The 24330-nt window shown below is 39.4% G+C and overlaps 1 protein-coding gene across 1 annotated transcript; it reads left to right on the top strand.

Annotated features, from left to right (window-relative positions):
- The first annotated feature begins 3104 nt into the window (after window positions 1–3104).
- On the top strand, window positions 3105–14234 carry LOC147425911 (uncharacterized). Its single transcript, XM_086498151.1, has 12 exons — window positions 3105–3421; window positions 3656–3677; window positions 3722–5096; window positions 5249–6292; window positions 6458–6568; window positions 6671–8180; window positions 8266–8342; window positions 9310–9382; window positions 9488–9594; window positions 13583–13719; window positions 13793–13852; window positions 13911–14234. The coding sequence occupies exons 1-12, from the start codon at window positions 3105–3107 to the stop codon at window positions 14232–14234; spliced, it is 5157 nt and encodes a 1718-aa protein (XP_086354277.1).
- The last annotated feature ends 10096 nt before the right edge of the window (window positions 14235–24330 follow it).

Consider the following 24330-nt stretch of genomic DNA (forward strand, 5'->3'; position numbering starts at 1 on the left):
GCACACACACACACACACACTTCATAAGGAGAGAGTTTTAATGTTGTAGGAGACTAAATTGTCCATAAGGCTTCAGACACATAGAAATAAAACACACACACACATAGACACATAGAGAGACAGAGAGATAAAAATGAACTCAATTGGAGGGTACTTACACACATACACGCACGCATACTACACACACACACGAACAAAGAGAGAGAGAGAGAGAGAGAGAGAGAGAGAGAGAGAGAGAGAGAAATGAAATGTTCTACTAATCTTTACAATTAGGTCAAAAGGCCAAAATAACCTATGAGACCAAACTGTTACAAAAAATGTGAAGATAGAGAGAGAGAGAGAGAGAGAGAGAGAGAGAGAACGAATTTGAATGAAATGAGATGTTATATTGACGTCTTCAAAAGGCTAAAATCAACTATGAGTCCAACCTATTGCAAAACTATGAATCTGATACCATGTCGGGGTGCTAAAAGACTAGAAAATACTTCTACTACTAGAATCCATCCTCATTTGCACTCTAGATATCGAGATCGAGAGAGTATGGCATGAAATGTTCTACTAATGTTTCCAAAAGGCCAAAATGATCTATGAGACCAATTTGTTACAAAATTGTAAGAGTTTTGACCTAAGTCTAGGTAAATTAGGTTATATTAACGTCTTCAAAAGGCCAAAATCAACTATGAGTCCAAACTGTTACAAAACTGTGAATTTGATACCATGTGTGGGTGCTAAAAGACTAGAACATTAGTACTACTACTACTAGAATCCATCCTCATTTGCACTCTAGATATCGAGAGAGTATGGCTCAAATCCTCTGTTGCACTCTCTGCTATGTAGCCCCATAGCTACATAGCCGTCTGGATCTCCATAGCTCCTATGCTTGATCGAGAGAGAAATAAAATGAAAGGAAATGTTATATTAATGTCTTCAAAAAGGCCAAAATGACCTATGGGACTAGAGGGTTACAATGTGTTGAATCTGATACAAAGTCAGAGTAACAAAATGAAATTACCAAATGATAAAATGATAAGATAAAAGTACTATGAGATCCTAAACTGGTAGGCGTGAGCTAAAAAGCCGAGAGAGAGAGAGAGAGAGAGAGAGAGAGAGAGAGAGAGAGAGAGAGAGAGAGAGAGAGAGAGAGAGAGGGGGGGGGAAACGCACACAAACACACTTAGAGAGACAAAGAGTTGAAAATGAACTGAGTTTGAAGGATACTTACACACATACACGCATGCATGCTACTCAAAAGGCAATCCCAAGAGAGCCTTCATACTGAACCAAGATGGTATCTTTGTCTCCAAATCTACCTATGCTATTCCAATTAACATAACCAGTTTGTCACTCTCATACGAATAGTTTCAAAAGATCCCAAGGTTATAAGTGCCCTGTTGTAAGAAATTCAAGAGGGAATTTGGACAATCAACATCTTCTTCTTAACAATAAGACAAAACACCTGATTGTTCTATACATCATGCTGAGTTTGATAATTGTGGGAGGAGATGATGTCCCAAAGAGGCAAGGACTGATCTATTTTCCATATGATGCGAACTGAGGGCTTCTCTCCTAATGCATTTACATATGCATTACTGTTCAAAATAATCCATAGTTTGATCACCAAAAGGTGACTACATGGATAGAAGATCACATGAAACCATTATAGATTTCAAAAAGGGTTGGATAGAGAGAAAAACACGTATGATTGAAAGATCTAGTATTGCTTCCAAACCCTAAAAATTATAGATATAGAGTGAAAGTGAGAGATAGAGAGAGAGAGAGGGAGATGGAGAGGGAGAGAGAGGGATGGGAAACAAACCTAGAAACAGACTTATTTAAAGAGACATATTGTAAAGTCGAGTTTTGTGGATGAAGTCCTAGAGCAACTACACTTACAATGTCTCTTTTTTTTTTTCTTAGGAACTTTATGGCACCTAGGGTATCTGCTGAATGTTTTGGTCATGGATTGGATACGATGGAGATAGTAATGGATCACATAATGATTCTCTACTCTCCGGAAAACAAAGCTGACTTCTTTCAAAGCATTGTTCGAGGTTTCTTTCCGGGTGTTACTATAGAAGAAGCTTGGAGAACCTACGACCGCACTTCCAGGACTCGAGATGGGGCACCCTTTCACCAGGTGTTCGTCAGAATCCAGAATGATCCCAGTCAATGGTTTCTCAACCTACGCCTTTTGCAGATTCGAGTAAAGATGGGATATTTAGATGCCCTCTACCTTGATTCTAAGTTAGGTTGTTGTTCTATATCTGAAGTTTATAGCAAAATTAATGCGCTAAAGAGCATTGTAGGACCTGATAAGATAGAGAATCATAAGGAGCCTATTTTCAAGCGTCCCAGTGCTAAACGCTCTTTTCCCATTTTCAAATGTAGATGGGGTTGAGCATGTATTGAACAAAACTTTTATCTACTGAACAAAAGTGATTCATGAGCATTTTGGTTTGTTTTCCACTTCTCATGCAATCCTTTGTTGTTTTTCACATCTAGATAAAGATGATGTATTTTTTAATTCTAAAATAGCAAGCACTTAAAACATGAATATTCTACGAGGGTTACTTTTTAATTTACAAGCATTCAAACCTTCTCTTCGGTCGTCACATTTCTCTTTGCAACCACTGTAGTTTTTTGTGTACAGTAAAATGGAGATTAGTTGTGCCATTCCATTGGCTATTGCAACCAACAGCTTGATATCGTTTGGGATAGCTGTAAGTGCATCAGCCGGTGAAGAGGAGATACTGTCATCTCTTCCTACTATTCGCAATGTGCGTGCAGCAAAGAGAGCATCTCGAAATGTTGAGAGAAATAGTGCACCTGCTAATGAATGGGAGATACTTTCATCTCTTTGTATTCGAAATGTGCGTGCGGCAAAGAGAGCAGCTCAAAATGTCGAGTGGAATTCAAAGAAGCAAATTATTGAAACCTTGCTAGAGATCAAAGCCTCCTGCAATAGGATGGAGACAATGCAGACCAATGTCTCTGATGTGGTTGAAACTTTAAGCTCTACATTGGAGATTGAAAGTGGGATACTATGGAAATTGCGAGAAGAGAAAAAAGCATAAAAATTACAGAGATTAGAGAGTGAGGCATACATGAGAGAGAAACTTTCCAAAGTTGAGGATTCTCAAAAGATGATATTGGCATCTATTGAGAATCTTCGAAGAGAGGCTTCGCGGAGTCAACGTGACTCAAAAGGACGAATGCAAGACAATAATCTACGACAAATCGTGCCAGGATTGAGAAGTATCGTCAACAAGCTCGGTGCTTTGACAAAGGTTCAAGGTTCAAGAATTTCAGATATCCGAGCTACCTCAAATGAATTAAGTGCTTTGGCTAGATTAGTTCGACCAAAGCAACGTCAAGTTTCTCAACGAGCTATTCCTACTAATCGTACTAATGGTAGAAATATGTAACGTTTTTGCTGTATCTTCATCAAACTGTTCTTTTTAATTGAGTCAAGCCGTTGTGTCAAATGTATTTAGTCCTACTTATGGTAGAAATATGTAATGCTATGCTGTATCTTCATCAAACTGTACTTTTTAATTGAGTCACTATCAATGTGTCAAATGTATTTAGGTTAGAGGATATAGTTAGATGTACCAGTTTATATTGATTTTAATTATGCATAAGAATGTTCTTTTAGTGATAGATCCAAATTATATCAGGTATATTGTATTTATATGAGATCTATTTGCACCTGATTTCATAGATGGTATCTGGACCACGTATATTATCACCTGGTCATGCACGATGTAGTCGACTGTGTGATGATTCGCGAAAGGCGAGGCGCCAAATAGCGCGAGAGAAAACAAGGCATTTACTACAAAGTACCATTGGAACTTTATTGGAGTGCAATGAAAGGCAAAGCATGCATGATGTACATGAAGGAAACTCTGAAGCCATGAATGTTAGGGCAACAATGAACTTAGTAGAGGGAAACTATTCTAAAGTAGAAAAGCAATGTTTGTCCATCCGCTTTGAATATCCAACGTCTCTCCTTTTACATCACAAGTCTATGGCACCAGTTCTATCCAAAAAGTGTGTGTTGCACAATTTAGGAAGCTTAGATTATGTTTGCTCCAAATGTGGAGCAAAGGTCTGGAAGGACGAAGGAAACACTATCCAAACATTTGTGGGTAAATATTGCTCCTGTGATGGAAAAGTCCAATTACTTCCTTTGAATGAGCCACCAAATGAATTGAAAGATTTGATGAGCTCAACCACAACAAGAAGTAGACAGTTCTTACAAAACATTCGAGGATATAATAATGCATTGGCATTTGTGTCTCTTGGTGCCCATATCGATGAGACTATTAATTATGGTGGGAGAGGTGTATACACTTTTAAGGTTCACGGCTCTGTCTATCATAGCATTGGTTCTTTAGCACTAGCCGAAGGACAAAATGAAGTCCCATGCTTTGCACAATTATATTTTTTTGATACCGAACATGAGTTGAGCAACAGATTACATCATGTTTCAAATTTAGATCATAGTATTCTAGAGTGTTTACAAGTGATGATGCATAGAGTAAATCCTTATGCAAATGCTCTACGATTTGCTGCTTCTTTGTTTGGAGATTCTATGGTACCCAATATGAGGATGGTTATTGCGGAGCATCGTTGTGATGGTTGGCAATATCTTGCTCCAAGGGGTTCTGAAGTTGCTGCAATTATGCCAGGACAAGGGGATGATAGAAATATTGGCTATTGCAACATTGTACTAAATTTTCGACACGGGGGTTTGAAAAGAATCTCTAGCATGCATCGAGCTTACATGTCCTTATTGTATGTTTTATTATTTCCAAGTGGAGAGGATGGGTGGCATCTTTATTTACAGACTACCGATGGAAAAAAATTGAGTCAAAAGCAATATTATGTCTTTCGCTTACAAGTAAGAGATGATACTGTGGAGTGTCTTCTGCGAGGAGGTAGGCTATTACAACAGTATGTCGTGGATGCTTATAGTACTCTAGAGGAGTCACGGATTTTGTGGATGCGAAATAACCAAAAAACACTTCGTGGTGAAGTGTACCAAGGATTGGTTGACATGGTTGAGGCTAGAGATGGCTTAGAGAGGGCTGAAGGTCAAAATCTTGGCCGTAGAATTGTTTTGCCTTCATCTTTTGTTGGAGGTCCAAGATATATGTGTCAACTATTTCAAGATGCAATGGCAATTGTTCGTAGTAGGGGAAAACCGGATCTCTTCATCACATTCACGTGTAATCCACGATGGAAGGAATATCTGGACAAAGTGCCGTTGATCGTGCTGATCTGACTGTACGAGTGTTTTATCAAAAGTTCCAAGATATGATGCATTTAATTATCAAGCAAGCCGTATTTGGGGAGGTGATTGGACATGTTTCAGTGATTGAGTTTCAGAAAAGAGGTCTTCCTCATGCACATATATTGTTGATACTTGCATCCGAATATAAACCCACAGATACATTACACTATGACAAGTTGGTTTGTGCAGAGCTCCCTGACAAGAATGTGTTTCCAGAATTATTTGACGTAGTGAGTCGTTGTAATGTTCATGGGCCACGTGGTCCTTTGAACCCACGTTCTCCATGTATGGTTGATGGTAAGTGTAGATTCAAGTTTCCACGAACATTTTCTACGTCTATAAATGTAAACGAAAGTGGATATCCTGTGTATATGAGAAGAGATGATGGAAGGTTTGTTACGTCTAAAAATTACAATTTAGATAATCGTTGGGTTGTTCCTTACAACCCTCTCTTATCACTAAGATACCAAGCCCATATTAATGTGGAGATATGCTCTACTATCACTGCCGTGAAATATTTTTATAAGTATGTCTACAAGGGACATGATCGAGCCACTGTTGTCCTTCAAGATGGTGAAGGAACTACTGATGAGATCAAGAGTTATCTCAATGCACGTTATGTTTCTGCATCTGAGGCTATGTGGAGAATATTTGGATTCGACATGCATAGTGAAAGGCCAGCTATTCAACGATTGCAAGTACACCTTCCATTGCAGAATATGGTTACATTTCAAGATGGTGATGATGTATCACATTTGCTAGATAATGAGAAAAATAGGAAAACTACCTTGACAGAATGGTTTATTGCAAATCAAAATTATCCTGAAGCAAATAGATTCACATATACTGACTTTCCAAATGGTTGGGTATGGAATAAAAGTCGAAAGGCATGGTCTCTACGACAACAGGGTGTTTCTATTGGAAGAATGTATAATATTGTCCCTACTGCTGGTGAGGTTTATTACCTACGAATGCTTCTCAATATTTGCAAGGGATGTAAGTGTTTTGAAGACTTGTGTATATATGATGGTCACATCTATGATACATACAAGGAGGCATGTATAGCTAGAGGATTATTGCAAGATGATGAAGAATGGTCAATTTGCCTCCAAGAGGCATCTTTTTTTCAAAATGGAATGCAGTTGAGACAACTGTTTGCAGTCATATTAGTCTTTTGTGAGCCACTTCATCTGGCTGCTCTTTGGGACAAGTTTTGTACTGAATTTTGTGAGGACTATGTTTATGCCCTAAGGATGCGTATTTCAGATGCAAGTGTGCGTTTTGATGTGGCAAAAAATCAAGCTTTGCTTCATATAGAATGCTTTTTGCAACAACATGGCAAGAGGCTTTGCGATTATATGTTGCCTGCAATAGACTCAACATTGGTATCCTTAAGTGAAAATGGTGCTATGGCTGAAGAAACAATGTTCAATGTTGATGAACAATGTAGTATAGCAGATTGTATGGAAACTTCCTTAAATGAGGATCAGCGAGATGCGTATCACCAAGTGCTACAAGTTGTTGACACACATTCAGGGAAGGTATTTTTCCTAGATGGTCCTGGTGGCTCAGGAAAAACTTACTTATATAATGCACTTCTTTCACGAGTGCGAGGAAGTTGTAGAGTTGCTCTTGCATGTGCATCCTTGGGTATTGCAGCTTTGCTTTTGAGTAATGGAAGAACTGCTCATTCTAGGTTTAAGATACCTTTGGAGCTTCACTCTGAATCAACTTGCAATATAAAGGTAAATAGTCAACTTGCAGAACTTCTAAGGAATGCAGTTTTACTTATATGGGATGAAGCTCCCATGACACATCGCTATGCGTTTGAAGCAGTGGACATAACTTTAAGAGATATTATGCAGCGAGATACTTTGTTTGGTGGAAAAGTCATTTTTCTTGGAGGTGACTTTCGACAAATACTACCTGTTGTACCAAAAGGTAGTCGTACAGACATTGTAAATGTTTCGTTGTGTCATTCTCACATATGGAAATACACGAAGATACTGAGGCTTACCAAAAATATGCGTATAGCCGATTGCGGTTCAAATTCACTTCAACAAAGTTTTTCCCGTTGGGTGCTTGATATTGGCAATGGGGTTATGGATGATGGAGGAGACTTAGACACAGTCAAAATACCTTCTCACATGATGCTTCCAGGAAATAGTTTGGCAGATCTTCTAAGCTTTATATATGGATATTTGTGTCATTTGCAAGATCATGCAACTTTTTTCAGAGATCGAGCAATACTTGCTCCGCGGAATAAAGAGGTGGATTTAATTAATGACTATGCATTGCAAAGAATGCATGGAGATTCCAAAGAGTATCTGAGTGCAGATTCAATTTGTATGTCAGAGAAAAACACACATTTGTACACAATTGAATATCTGAATAGCCTTACTCTTGGTGGTGGTTTTCCACCGCATGCTTTAGTCTTGAAAGAGAATGCTCCTATCGTGTTGCTGCGCAATTTGGATCCAAGACGTGGATTATGCAACGGAACTAGATTGATATGCAAGCAATTTCATCATAAGGTAATTGAGGCAGAGATAGTTACAGGATCAAATATTGGAGAGAGATTTTTTCTTCCAAGGATTGACTTTATTATTGGAAGCCATCAGGGGCTTCCATTTCAAATGAAGCGTCGTCAATTTCCAATCAGGCTTGCTTTTGGGATGACTATCAACAAAGCACAAGGGCAAACACTTGGAATTCTTGGTCTATATCTTGAGTCATCGATCTTCTCTCATGGACAGTTGTATGTTGCAATGTCACGTGTACGAAGTGCAGCTTCTATAAGGATTGTTGTCAATACTGAAAACACTCAAGCGGAGTGTTACTACACTCCAAACATTGTATTCAAGGAAGTATTACAACTAGAGAGGTCATAACAATAAGTTCAAATTGACATTGTGGCTCTCACTTAAAGTCAGACACACTTGATGTTAAATTTTATTCATATCTCTTAGATCAAAGTATTTCCCACAGATGGACCCTCGACGCAGTGCTTCCTATGTAGTGGGTCACATCACTGAATTCATTCGAGGTATTTATCTTCTTTTTTAAATTAGTTTATTAACTTGACATATTATTTTCTTGAGAAGATTGGCTTATACATTGACTTAATCTGTTGAAGATCCACCGCAATGGAGGGGAAGAGTTCCTGCTATGTTTTTGGTGATCTTATTTGATCAAACTCATATTATATTGTAAGAGTTTTTATATGGGGTATATTTGTAGTTTTAAGCTTTTATTGCTCTACATAATTCATGGATGCCTTTGCAGAGATCACTTCCATTGAGGTTTTATCATCGTAGGTGTTTATGAAATGCTATACTTAGGTAGAGATATGTCCATGGAAGTTCTTGGATATTACCATGTTGCTTTTTCTTCGAACCACGAGCATCGTCAAATTCAAGTTAATATTTGGTTTGTGAGTGACGAAAGGCCAGTCAATGCACAACAGGTGGGGGTTGCTAGAGACTGCACTACACCATATCGATTGAGGATATTTACTCAAGTTGAAACACCACCCCGTATCTTGCAAAATGTATACAACATAGGTCCTTGGACTTATAGATTCCCTAATGTGGTCTCTCGAAGGCTACACTTTGAATAACTATTTTGTATTGTGTCTTTGTGAAGTTGTGAAATTTCAAAGTCTTTTGAATTGCTTTCATTCCTCTCTCTCTCTCTCTCTCTCTCTCTCTCTCTCTCTCTCTCAAATCCTTCACTAAAACAAAAGAAAGAAGGACATGATTCTCTACGGCATGATCGTCAAAGTCTTCTTTATTCTATTTCATATTTGTTTCTCTTAAACTTCCAAATCTGTGCTGTTAGAGCAGATAAAGAATGGCACGACACATCATGGTTTCGTATACCCTCAATGATGTACCTACTTATATTAGAGGTATGTAAATGTAAAATCTTATCTTTGTTACTTACTTTTACCATGAATGAGAACTTTTTGGCCTTTATTTGGTATGTTTACACGTGTAACATTTTTTTTTTAGATCCTCCATTGTGGAGGGGTCTTGCACATGCTAAGGATATTGTTCGTATTGTCGAGGATTTTGAGATCCTTCGGTGTGTATAGCTTGAACTTGAATCCATATGACGTTAAATGTGTTGTTACTTTTTATGTCTGAATGGTTGGTTGTTATTTTCGTTGAGGCTTCAATATTATTGCAGACATTCTGTCTTGGCATTATATGAAGCACGATATTTTAGAAGTATTGTAGGTTATTATCACATAGAGTTTGATATAGATGATATGCAAATCACTGTACAAGAGTTAGGTATGCAACGCCCTCTCAATTGCAACTTTTCATACGGTCCCTATGGAGTGAATGAATGGATGTTTAGAATCTATTCTTTGGGTGAATCACCTCGACGCCTCGGTCGTAGTGTTCGATGTGTCGGACCTTGGATCTTGAGAGTTCCAAGTAGAGTGTGTCGTAGGTTCAACTTCTCTAGATGATCGAACACTTTGATCCATTGTTTATGCATTCTAAGTACCATATTTTTTTAGTTATTGTTGGCTTAATTAAGTGGATTTTTATCTACTACATAGGTTAATGTGTGTGTGTGTGTGTGTGATTGTGTGTGTGTGTGTGTGTGTGTGTGTGTGTGTGTGTGTGTGTGTGAGAGAGAGAGAGAGAGAGAGAGAGAGAGAGAGAGAGAGAGAGTTGCGAATTGCTAATGTAGGTTAACATGGGTCATGATGTATTGGCTATTCTCCCAATACATATAAGGATGATTATATATTTGAAAGTTAAGCAAGAGTACATTTGTCAAGGATATGGTACATGGTCTTGGTGGCATCATTGGGTGTATTCATATGCTGATGGGTGGTATGGAAATTGTGGACGGTTAAGCATTACACTATGCAAAGTGTCACAAATATTGAGCGAAATAAAATTGATGAGAGTCCTACAAGAACTACATATGGTTGATATTTATTATGTCAATGTTTGTGGTTGTGATATTCAGTTGCGAAGATATATCACAATCACAAATCTTACATTTCGGATGAAGAGTTTAAAATTTTGAAACTAATTGTGAAGTTTATCAATGCGGTATATTGGAGTGATCCTCATCCGTCCAATTATAGAGTAGAATATGAGTCGTCGTAAACAAAAAATTTGAGGTTGTTGTAAAGACTTTGACCTAATGAACCTCTTGACACTTTTTGGCATGACAATTAGTAATTGAAGTGTTCATATTGCGCTTATACTTTTTTAAAGTGTTTAAGTGGCCATGTTGATCATCTCTCTCTCTCTCTCTCTCTCTCTCTCTCTCTCTCTCTCTCATTTTAAGCTTTGAGTACTAATGTTGTCTTCTTTTCTTGCAGCCAATTAAATGGCCCACGAAATTGTGAATATTTTTCCAAGTGTAAAATTTTTTATTGTTGATGCCTTTGAAGAAAATTTGTTACTTGCTGAACGGGATGGCAATGGGCATGGAAAGTGATTGAGAAAAACTACACTGTTTGGGGGTCATATGTAGATGAAGAGTTGGACACGATTTACATCAAGTTGCTTGATCCCTATTTCTTTCCCAACATTAGGCTCATGCTCTTAAAGCAAGAGCTTGGGTTGATGCACCATTACAAGATTTATTTGAGCTGGGTTCAAAAAATAGATTTAAGAGAAGTTTGTAGAGCTCCAGCGCAATATCTTGATCCTGTTGAAATAGCACGACTTAGAGTGCTATGCATATATATTCCTAAGCCTTTTTGGCAATAATGTACACTGTTTTTTAAATTTTAAATATGTCTCTTTAGTCATGTGCTTTTATGTACTCTCTCTCTCTCTCTCTCTCTCTCTGCAAAAGGGGTTAAATTTACCAGGAGTAGTTTGAAGGGGCCAAAGACAGAAATCGTGTGTGTGTCATGGAGAAATGTATAAAGATGCACACACACACACACACACAAACACATACAGAGTGAGGTGGTAAGAGCGAGCGAGGCCCCGCCGGTAGGTGGGGCGCGCGAGCTAGTGATCAATATGTCAAAATCAAAGAGTTTTTAGTTGGTGCAAGACAATGGACCCTTTGTGATTCAAACTATATCACCAAGTGATGCAATCAAACTTGCTACATTACTGTTGTGGGAGTGCTCTTGGGAGGGGGAGCCGTGGCTAGGCAACTTCTTAGCATCTACATCGCATACTAGGGCACTATATTTTTGCTCACAATGTGCCATGGGGCCCTCTTGCCTTGCGCAAGGAACAATTTCTCCTCATCCGTTTGGGGGGAGCGGGAGCACAAGAGCTTTGGATGGGGCTCGCCCACGGGTGGGGATGGGGGATGTAGGCAAAGCTTAAAAAGTTTGGGGGACTACCACTATCATATGTTCCCCTCACTTCTGATGCGTCATGCTGGCCGATACGCGTAGCCTGCAAGTTCATGGAGAAGGGTTGTTATGGCTGATAGCTTCAATTACTCTAGTCTTCTAGCCATTTTTGCATCCTTGCTCCAATGCTTCCCTTCATGTCACAAAATTGTTATTGATATAGAGTTACTATTGTAAATTGTATTTGTTACAGAGTCACCGTTGTAACCTTTAATATGTGTAGTTGGGCATTAGCCAATTTTTTGTGTGTTTGAACCATACAATTTGTTATGCAATTCTAATTGTGTCTCGTGGTTTAGTTGGGGAAAAGGGAGGGGGGGGGGCGGGCGGGCGCAAGGGGGCTTTAAAAAGTCACCCATAGAACGTGATTTCAAAGAAATTTTTTAAAACCCTTATGTTACCTCATTTCCTCAATTTTACACATACCTCATGTTGCTTTTGCTGTATATTAAAATAGAGTCTCTCTTATTTTAAAATTCCATGCTAAGATATTGTTCCCCCCTCTTGTATATTTAACACTTTACTAAGAATTAAGCAACTGGAAAGAGAGGATGTGGATGTTTCCTTTCCATCATGTTTGTCCTACTAGCATGGACGCCTGCTATCCAAAGTCAAGAATCAAGATTTTCAACATCATCACATAACTGTGGGGGTGCTTGGCTACGAATCTTTACAAAGAAATAGCTAAATCCCCAGGGGCTACGAATCTTTACAAAGAAATTTACTAAATGCACAAGAAAGTGGCCTCAATCGAACGTTGATAGTGCCAAATTTTTTAAATTAAGCATACTTGGAATGTCCAAGTCTATGCAGAAATGTTAGATCTATGAAGGGTTTGTAGGACTTGTGATTTCCCATTTTGTCAGATGCTTCGAAAATGAAAAAAAAAAGGGTAAGGCAAAATATCCATGCCTTGTGGGAGCATGTGAAGTGGCCATGGACGTCCACAATTTCTTCCCAATTGGTCATTCAATTGTCTACCAATTTGTGGGTGAGATCTAAACACAGATGCACAATTTCTTCCCAACCCTCTTATTTCTTCACAATTTCCATAATCAATGCCTTGAACTCCAATGTCCCATCAAATAAGAAGTGCTTTGCAACAAGATGGTCTTTCCATTCATTAAAGAATAACTCTTCTCACTTCTTGACGAGGTTTCTTTTCATAACTTTTGGACAAAAATTGGCCGCATTTTCCTTGTCACTCACTTATTCAGCTACTCACAATAGAGAAGCTATCTTGTGGGTGCATGCTTAAAGCTTATCAATCATTTTTAATTCTCCGCACATATGACACTTGGTATGTGATTCCCAGCTTGGGAAGAAAAGTTGAAAGCATCATCTCCACCTCTTTGAGTCTTATCACTTGGCATAACCATTAGGGTAGAGATCATGTTCGAAGGCATTGCAAACTTGGATACCGGCTTTTCCAATGTGGGTCAAGGTGCACTCTCTCATGATGAAGATGTAGCGGTGAGCAGAAAGTCAAAGCTCAAGGGATGTGTGCTTTTCAAACACATAGTTCATGTTATCACATATGTGGTAGTGATGTGTGTGAACATACTTAGGACAACCGGGCCACTTTTTCCCTCACTAGGAGTTTTTTCCCTCGTGCATTGTATATACGCCCATCACTCTAGGGCTAACTTATCTTTCTCTTTGTGCACTAAACAATACATTTTTTGTTGTGTGCCTTGAGCTTCTCAACTTCTCCAAGCTATGTGTGCCGCCATGAAACCTAATTCAAACAATTTGTATTAGAGCAAAGCACATCCTCCTTGTACTATTGCCAACACCACTTCGCTCAAGTTTGCATATTTTTGCAAGCTTCGGTGAGCTCATATTTCTCATTTGGGCTCGTTTTGGCCTCTATCTTCACTAGAGGAAATATTACACATGCTATTTCATCCTTTTGTGCATTGTCAATGCAGTTTTCTGCAGAACAGGTCCCTTCAATCCTCTTTGCATTGTTCTATATAACACATATTTTGCCTACTTCATTTTTCCTCTTTCAGATAAGTTTTCACAGCAGGCGCAGTCACTTGCCATGCCTGATAACAACACAGATGTTGCTACTTAGGAAAATTTGGATGGGATAACTACCCAATGTGGGCATGATGGCTCATGTTCTTGTGTGAAAGGGAAGCTGGAATGTTGTGCAAGGTCCGCCTTCTATGAATACAATTTCTGTTGAGTATTTTGTAGGTTCTAGCAGATCTGTTGTTGTTAGAGTTGTTTTGACTATGGGCTGATGAGTAGTCTCGTTGGGATGCAAGAAACACACAGGCTCATGCATTGATTGCATTATTTATGAAGCCCACTATTACTATTCACATTTGCTCAACAAAATCAACAAAACAAGCTTGGGATACTCTAGATGGTCTTTATGTTAGTCACAATGAGGCAAAAACTGCATTGCTACTGCTTAAAGACTTGGAGTTGAAGATTATGCAAGAGAAAGATGACATGAACACTTTTCTTTCTAGTAACAAGGATATCAATGAACAAATCATTTTTGTAGGTGAAATTATTTTTGATAGTTCACTTGGACAATCTGTTCTGGATGCATTGCCGGACTCTTAACAGACTTTTGCTAGTACTTGGAGACTTATGACCCAAGGAATCCCACAAGATATCAAGTTTGATGCATTGTCATTAGGAAAAAATTGGACCCCCTTGGGGCCATGTAAGGATTCCTAATTATAAGGGATTAAAGATAATTTTGTAGGGGATGGAGGGAACAAAGACAATAAATAGGGCTACTTTTGTAGCTCTCTCTCTAACTTCTCTCTAGATAGGAGAGGGGGGGAAAGTAGGGAATGAGGGTGGTAAAGTAGGAGGAAGAGGGGGGGGGTAAAGTAAGGGAGAGAGGGGGGTAAAAAGAGAGAGAGGAGTAAAAGTAGAGAGAAGAACCATTCTCTCTCTACCTATCACCAAACAAAGAGAGTAAGTAGTTATGACAAAATCCACTTTTCAGTTCGTGCATCAATTCAACCCAAAAAATGATTTTTTTAATAAAATATTCAAAATGGATCTTTTAAGCTTTAAAAAGGTCCCTAAATATAAATATAAATATAAACATTAAATATATATATATATATATATATATATATATATATATATATATATATATATATATATATATATATAACAGTATTTTTTTAGAAGAATCTAGATTTTATAAGCTCCAATATAAAATTCCTTAAGTCTTCTCTACATTAATTCCACAAAGAGAGTAAGTAGTTATGACAAAATCCACTTTTCAGCTCGTGCATCAATTCACCCCAAAAAATGATTTTTTAATAAAATCTTCAAAATGGATCTTTTAAGCTTTAAAAAGGTCCCTATTTATATATATATATAACAATATTTTTTTAGAGGAATCTAACTTTTATAAGTTCCAAATCTAAAATTCCTTGGGTCTCTCTCTACATTAATTCCAAGAATAAATAGATAATGCCACATCATCAAAACGTCCATCTAATAAAGCTTAAAAATTAAAATTTAAAAATTTCCCTTCTTTGAGCTCAAAAATTGAAACTATATATGTCTACACATGAAAAAATATATTTTTAAGTCTTTTTATTCCAAAAATTGTCTGTTTATCCCAAAAAGTATATCTTATCTATTTTTTTTCCATCATAACTTTCCACCATGTCTCTTCGTGACATAACCAATGAATCACCTGCACCGTCATCTACTAGGTCAACTAATGTCAGTTTGCGTCTACCGATCGAATTTGCTCCCACAAAAAAAAATGATGAGAAAGCATCTCAACCGGCATCCGTACGACGATTTCGAGGAGAAACTAATGTTGACTTGTGGCTTGATGGAGGGTTGTATCCAAAAGATCCGCTCGTGGGCTGTCATCCGACATTCCGTACACTCCCAAGCTTAATCAAATATGTGGGAGAAGGAGAATGTGGTCTTCTTGGGTATTGTAAGAGATTGGACTCCAATCACGCAGGTGCGTTGGCATGTTTCCGACAATAATGTCAAGTGTTACACATTCATTCCACAAATCTCCAACAACAACTACATTCCACAGAGAAACAACTCAAAGATCTTAAAGAGGAGATGAAAGCTACAGAAACAGAGGTAACTAAGCTACAGATTGCAATGATGTACCTAAAAGCCACTCCATTTGGCATGCGTGAGCGTAAGAGGGAGTTCTCTTCCATTGAAAACTTAGCCTCTAATGGAGGGGCACGTAAGAAGCGGATCACGGCAACCAGGTATTTTTTTTAATTCATAGTGTTCATAACTCTCAAATAATTTCCATCAATTTGTAACTCAGTTCACCTTTTGAAATAGGACATATATACAAGATGCGTGTAGAAGTTTTAGACAAGAGGACCGTTGCAATCTTCTCCTAGGATGCATCTCAAAGGAATAGGTTGTGAAAAGGCCAAACACATGAAAGATGCCATCACAAAGGAGATCCTAAAAAAGATCTCTAACCTTGTGTCTGAGGATGATGTCTAGAGAGCTTGTGATGAGGTTGGGATCAGCACAAATGCATACCATGCACTTCATGGATTGATGAAAGATGCATTACGAGAGCAAGGCATCACCGAGAATTTGTTTCCTATTCCACATAGGGTCCGACTTGCAAAAAAATCAAACAATGATCTTGTTCGGGAATCCCTTGGTGAATACAAACACATTGAAGGATCCATGATGTACTCTTCCACAAGTGCCAAGTCACGTAGTAATATAAAGGGGAGAAATACTATTCCTAATGGGGCAAAGTCTTTTGGTTATCATCAATTCAACAATATTTTTGTTGACTTGAAACGACTACAACGAGCTATGGTTAAAGTTTATGCTTTGTCTCCACAAGGTAATACAAATTGTAATGTCATTTTTTATTTGTATTGAATATCATTTAGTATAACAATTCAATTCCTGTGTTGTTTCAGTACTTGGAGAGAAGCTCATATTTATTCTTAAGCTAGATGAATGTCAAATTGTCAAAGGACGGAGATTGGAACGTATGAGTGTGACACTCATGAATGAGGCAATGTTTTTTGCAAAAGTCGATGCTATCAGTGATCATTCTCAGAAACCATCATTTAGTGTACAATCGGAAAAGAAAATATGGTGGTTAAGAGATTTTGAAGTTCCGAAAGAGACTCAAGAGGTGTTGCCATGGGTCTTCTCTATGATCCCGTGGATCACAGAGGTTTTTAAGGCACAACTAGAGGGAGAAAAGCTAGAAGTAGATGGAGTAGGTACATTTGATGTTGAGTGGCACTTAGGAGGTGATCTAAAAACAAACAAATGTATACTTGGGTGTAAAGAAGGTGCTTCATCACTTCTTCCTTGTCCATATTGTGTACGAGGATACAAGGAGAGTACTCGTGGCTCCAAGTCTTCAAAGAAAAGTGTCAAGGGAAGTCAGGCAACAGGGTCAATGGATGATGATGCAAGGGATTGGGTGTGCTCGGTGTTGAAGTGTCCTATCATGGAGGTCCCCAATCGGTCGACAAAAGATAGAACATGGCATCCCATTATCAATTTTCCACTTACAAATGTACACTTTTGCACTTTGCATGCCTTCATGCGTATATTTGATCGCTTGTTAAAGCTTCACATAGAGTACGCTTTCACAATGAAACCACTTTCCAGATCCGTGAAAGCCATTGGAATAGTTGAAGCAATTCTAAATTCGATTGGATGTCATGGTGGCAATGTTTCTATCATCGGTGAGGTGGAAAATATGCATGAAGTGCCACAAAATGTATCTATGAATGGTGTGAAAGCACGTAGGTTTTTCAAGAAACCAGAGATGCGAAAGGAGAGGGCTGAGGAGGATGCTCCATGGGAGCTATGGAAAGCGATTTGCAAGTGTACGACTGATCAAGATTCAAATCCCGTGCTTGTAAATCTGTGTAGGCAAGTGTGGCACCACTTCGAGTTAGTGCTTCAAATCATGTGGAAACCCCAAACCACGAGCGAGCAACAAAATTTGTTCAAAAATCACATTTGTAATTTCACTAAAGCATTTGTGCAAATGTGGGGAGAGAGAAATATCACACACTACATGGTAAGTTACTTTGTTCAGTTCAAATTTTGATGCTATACATAAACATTCATTTGATCTAATCATTTTTTCTTGATGCAGCATATTTTGTATGCGCATGGAGCATTCTTTATGTCAAAATATGGTTCATTAGACATGCGGAGCACTCAACGAATGGAGAAATCACATTATCGAGCCAAAGGTGTTTACTTTAAAAATACACGTCACGGTGGTGGAACTACGAGATCCAACTACATGAAGGAGATGTTTGATTGATTCTTTCGTTGTTCTTTGGGGAGATGTCATGCCATAGAGCGAGCGCGAAAGTCAAGTCTTGCCAAGGAGGTTAGGAGACAATCTTGACTTAATGCTAAAGAGAAATGGAGAAACTCCACAGGACCCCTTAATCATGCTAGGTGGCGTGAAAATCGCCATAGAGTGGGCAAACGTTGGTTACCCAACATGTAAAACAAATGATGATATGCAATGTAATGTTTATGTTTGTAGATGTCTTTATTGAGTTGCATATAATACTTCTCCATTTATCCATTTTTTGTTTTTTATATTTTGATGATATTAAGAGTTTTTTTAAGTGGCCTGGTCAAGTGTGAAGAGACCTATTTTTTTTTAAATAGGGGGTTTTTAGAGAAGAGGGAGTCTCATTTTCAATATTGCCCCTTCTTACACAATGGCATGCACAAAGCAAACAGCAAGAAAAGATCAACCTTTTTTTGCTCACCCTCACTCATCCGTCCAAGGTATTCAAAAACCACCTTGGATACACGAACAAGAGCTCCTAGAAGAGATGGAGAGGGAATGGTGAGGTGAAGAGCAACAAGATGGACAACCTTCACGCAAGAAGAAACGGGTAGTGACTTCAGACACTGAAACCGAGACGGACAACGAAGCACAAAGCCCACCATGGAGCGGACAGGAGATCCCAAGCAATCATCGAGTCCCAGCTGGGAAGACATTGCCACGTGGCTTCGGAGCTCTGCCGTCAGATCAGCCTAGATGTGATCATGGGTTACTAAATGAAGAGGATTTTGAGGATGTAGAAGACGAGCTAGTTGGAGCGCAGGGTGGAGTTGAAGAGCCAGTTGGAGCACATGGTGGCCTTGAAGATGCGCAAGGTCCTCCTCGCAAGCCCTCTCGTAGAAAGAAAAAGTTTTTCAAGGTTCGCCCTCGCAAGGCCCATGTCTCAAATCCTACCATCCCTCAACAACGGGCTCCTGCTGTGAAGCGACACATTCCAAAGGCCTTGCAAGAGATTCGTCACTATCAAAAGACTTCAGACCTTCTCATCCGCAAGGCACCATTCACACGTTTGGTGAAAGAGATCATGCAAAGTTATCGAATGGCGTTTCGAGTTCAAGGTATCGCCGTAGAAGCTCTGTAGGAAGCGGAAGAATATCAACTAATTTCTCTTTTTGAAGACAACAACTTGTGTGCTATTCATGCAAAACGGGTGACAATAATGCCCAAGGATATAGCTCTTGCGCGTCGAATCAGAGGAGAGAGAGACTGAATTTGACTTTTATGCAATGTAAAGATATCTTTTTCAAATATAACGAGTCGTGGCTTTAGTGATTTCTTTTCCATCGTACTGAACATTTGTGTTTATAAGTGATATCAGTAGAACTAAGTAGAGAGAGAGAGAGAGAGAGAGAGAGAGAGAGAGAGAGAGAGAGAGAGAGAGAGAGAGAGAGAGATGTGTCGATAGAACTAAGCAATTTTGGCAATGTAAAGATATCTTTTTCAAATATAACGAGTCGTGGCTTTAGTGATTTCTTTTCCATCGTACTGAACATTTGTGTTTATAAGTGATATCAGTAGAACTAAGTAGAGAGAGAGAGAGAGAGAGAGAGAGAGAGAGAGAGAGAGAGAGAGAGAGAGAGAGAGATGTGTCGATAGAAGTTGATTACAAGAGCTGTCAACCGATTGTGGTTAATTGAAAAACCAAAAAGGCATAATATCAATGCATTGTTATAAACCTAGCCTAGAGAAGGTAAAAAAAAGTTGTATGGGGGCCTGCTGCAGAGGCGCACGAGAAGGCAAAAGTAACTATTACTTTTGCCTTCTCGTGCGCCTCTCCGGCAGGCCCCCAGACAGCTTTTTTTTACCTTCTCTAGGCTAGGTTTATAACAATGCATTGATATTATGCCTTTTTGGTGTTATTCATATGAAAAAAAAACTCTTGATTTTGGTTCAGAGAATTGCACAATCATACCACAATATAGAGCCAATCACCTACTGTCTATCGTACCATAAACTCAATACAGAATTTCACAGTTAAAACCAAGTCCAATTCGAAATTTGAAATAGCAAAGTACAAAGATGTGATATATCCCATTACAAATTTGAAAGATTTAATTACAAGATATATGTAGCTATTGAGTGCTTGAGCCATCTAAGATATGGCGAGCAATGTTTTCTCGTCGCTCTTGGGCGCAGGGAAGCTGTTTGTGCAGCACATCCCAAGCAATTTGTTCCACGTTGCTTAGACCTACAGCTTGGCTTAAGGTCACGTTACAAAGTACATGACCACAAATGTGTGTCGCAAATGCAACACTGGCCAGAGATTTATTTACAAGATAAATGACTTGGGAGGCTTGAGATATGGTTGACAGGCATAGGATGTGGCTCATTGCTTTCATCATTGACACCCAAGAATGACCACCAGGAGTGTACTCCTTGTGGATTATCGCAAAGCCGTCCTGGGGGAGCTTGCCAAGGTAATGCGCAAGGGATGACTACCATCCAAAAGCTTGGCGCCTACCATCTCCTCCTCGACCTGCATGCTCATCTAGCTCCACAACATTCTACAAAGAAATCAATAGGTAAATAAGATTTCAGAATACAACAATGAAAATTAACGCAATCACAAAACAAAAATTGATTGACACCTCTTGTTTTTCGTCGTCCTCATCGTTTATGCCTTTGCTGTCAAGAGAAATAGATGAATTGGGAGCCATAGCGACACTCTCAAGTTCATCCATATGAACAGGCATAGGAGTGCGTTGGGATTCAAGCAATGAGCGTGTAGCTACAAACTCATCCTCCGACACAGATGAGTGCGGTGCATCTGTCACCGCCACCATTGCCAACTCCACTGTATCTACCACACTCTCTCCAAGGGGTAGGAGGCTTCGATCCAGTGGATCGGAGGAGGGGTCAATGGCAGAGGACTCTACAGTGGCACAAAGGATGGACAGGCACTCATCCATGCGGATGTCAAAAGTTTTTTCAAGATCATGTAAAAACAAATATTCCTCCCCATTTATGACAATTGGGGAGAGGTGTTAAAAAAAAACCTTCGGAGTTAATGTCTCCTCTGGCGCATCTGCAGCGGGCTTAAAGGATGCTTCTGCACCCTCATCACCCATGGATTTTGCAGCATCCATGACACCTCTTGGGTAGGTTAGGGCAAGAATATTGGCCTCTTTGCTTGCATCCTACGGCGCTGTAATGGGCTCCTTTGTGTCCTTGACGACACCCCCAAGGCGCAAATGAGGCAAACTCACCCCAGATCTTTCAGGCTCCTCCGCAAGAAGAAACACAAAAGTCGCCAAGCGACTTAGAAAGTGGGTGCCGACCTTCTTCTTTATCAAACGTGAATCTTCAATGTACTGACCTACCTCACCCGCAATTACACAAAATCGCTGAAGCCGCTGGGTGAAAGGCCGATCGCCTTTGTGTATGTAGCGAAGCAAATCACATGGAATCCACAATTCCTCTTGTCCGACAATTGGTATAGCATACTTGTCGATGTAGATTTCAAAAAATTTCAAGATAGGCTGAAAAGATTGGATGTTTAGGTGAATAGTTGCGTTCACATCAGGGAATTGGGTGAAGAAATTGTGAAGATCGTCATGATTTTGCCACTCGATTGTTTGTAAAAACGCTTGGAAGCGTTGTGACGCCGTGGCTTCGGGAGGGGTGGAGGAGGATGCCATGATGCTATCTGCTAAGGTAGGAATGCAAAGAGTGCTAAGGCTCAAATGAGAGTGTGAACAGGCTATGTAGGTGAATTGTGAAAATGGTAGGGTTTAGGAGGCTTTATATAGCGCCCCCCCTCCCCCCCCCCCTCCAAAATTAATAACAATAATGAAAATATTAAACAATTTTCATATAGTAACACAAATAACAAAAAGTTATAAAAAACTTTCAAATTAAATTACAATCATTTAACTCTAAAAACACATCACTACGACTTTAAAATAATGTGCATTGCCAAAATTTGATACAACCATCTGTTTGAACTTACAATTGTGATATTATAGGAAATTTAAGTACAAAACATAACTACTCTAATGATAAAATCAGATTCTCTTCCGTCATCCACTCCTTTTCAATTTGAGTCATGCTCTCCATGAGGCTACTAATCTAGCAAAAAAATAAGAAATAGCATACCCACCTTAGAGTAAGGAATAATCCAAAGAACATAAAGATAACATAATTAAGAGAGAAAGATCATTCACCTTACGTCGTCCAATGCAAAACTTTGTAGCTTCTCCATTCTCTAAACCCATTATCACTAAGTGCTCCCGCACATTGGCCAATGTCCAATGCTTGTTCACTTGGACGGTCTCAACAACACCACTCGACAATTTGATTGCAATTTCAAATATCTCAACTGTAGCATCGGTGGATTGCAATGGAATCCATTCACCAAGCTTGCATATCCATCTTTCATAGAAGTACCGCACGTAAAGGGTGGAGCGTATCTTAATGAAATGGATAGCAATGCCGAAACTTCCAACCTGACACCGAAAGTGATCTCCGTTGTGAAGTCCTTCAAGATACCTCCACTTCTCGCCAAGGATGGCTTCCAATGTATCGTAATGTATATCTTTGCAAACATACATAGTGTTTGTATGATGGAAAGGCAAAGATCCGAATATGCTAGTGAAGACATGAGCAGGACAACACCATCCAAGCCCAACGGAACGCGAGACTTTTCCAAATTTTAATGATGCTCTCACATCAGCTACAATCTTGGCTTTCAAAGACATTAAAGTGAATGCATCTGGCTTTGGCCACTCCATGCTACGCAAGGTTGTAGCCTCCAAAGGTTGTAGCTCTCCGTAGCCTTGCTCATATGTAGGTACAATGTACTTGTGGGTGTAGAAGAACACCCTTTGCCGTGCAAGGTTTGATGAAGTTGTGTTGGGGAAGAGCATATCCCCAAGAATTGCATGCATGGCCGTAAATGTGCCTGAAAGGCATGAGAGCGGTTGGTCCTCCACAAGGCTAGAAGGAAAAACATCTACATAGAAACAAAACAGTCCGTGAGATGTAAAAAGTCCAAAATTTTTTACCACCAAAACCATTGAAGTGCAAGGGACATACAATTACAAGGAAAATCCCTTGGGTTGGTGATCCCTCGTAGACGCATGTGTCCAAACATGAAGACATGTTGAACGATTGCCACCGTACCCTTGTCTCTTACTTTCTTGAATCCTATTAGTCTTCCCTTCCAATGGAGATCAACATTTGTTCTTTCACGAACACGATGGGGACCGATTACGGAAGGTTGCATGTAGACCCACGCACCTTCTTGAAAAACCTGAGGTTCCCATTGCTGCTCCTCATTCTTCGAGTTGTGGAGAACCATACTTTGAATGATGGGTTTGGGGCGTCTATTTTTACCATTGTTGGCCATGGATGCTTAAGTGGGAGCTTGAAATTGCAATGGAGAGCTTGGGGAAGGAGGAGGGAGATAGAGTTTAGAGAGAGAGAGTGGGAGCTTAAAGTTGCAATGGAGAGCTTGAGGAAGGAGGAGGGAGACAGAGTTTAGAGACAGAGTGGGAGCTTAAAGTTACAATGGAGAGCTTGAGAAAGGAGGAGGGAGACAGAGTTTAGAGAGAGAGTGGGAGCTTAAAGTTGCAATGGAGAGCTTGAGGAAGGAGGAAGGTGTAAGAGTTTAGAGAGAGAGTGGGAGCTTTGTGTTATGGAAAGGGGCTATGGAGGAAGGGAGTCTTGAGAAAGAGGTTCTAGAGTGAGAAAATGACTTTTTGATCATAGGGTAGGTTTGGGGGGAGTTTTGGATGGAATATTTTGAATTTAAGTTTTTTTTTGAAAATTTTAAAATTTTAGGGTTTTTGCAAAAACGTATCTGTGGAACCCCCCCCCCCCCCCCCCCCCCCCCCCCCCCCCCTCCCCCTCCTTTTACCCATCCACCTCCCTCTAGGATACAAAGCAATAAATGAGTGGACAACCCTATTATTCCCTCTACTTTCTTAGGTTCTAAACTTATATACATTGCTCTCTTCCTATTGGCTGGAGCCTAATTAACCTTAATCCTATATGGCCCAAGGAGAGTCCACATTTTTCCTAATGTGCACATTGCGGGAGTCAGTTTCAAGAAAGAACATGGCTAAATAGCATGCAGTTGAATAGGATTTTGTTGCTACTCTTAGAGGAGGTGGTAATAGTAATGCAATAATTTCTCAAGGTTCTTCTATAAGTAGTAGTTCACCTATGTCTAGTGCTTTTGCTGCGAGAAACTCATTTGAGGATTCTCGAGAAAAAGGAAAGAAAAAGATGTGTTGCCATTATTGCAAGGCTAATGATCACTTGATCAAGAAATGTCCTAAGTTGAAGGCCAAAGAAGCCAAGAAGACAGAGGTTGGATCTCCTACCAGTGCAACT

Source organism: Adiantum capillus-veneris, chromosome 24, assembly GCF_014529385.1.
Source record: "Adiantum capillus-veneris isolate H3 chromosome 24, ASM1452938v2, whole genome shotgun sequence".
In the NCBI taxonomy this organism is placed as follows: Eukaryota; Viridiplantae; Streptophyta; class Polypodiopsida; order Polypodiales; family Pteridaceae; genus Adiantum; species Adiantum capillus-veneris.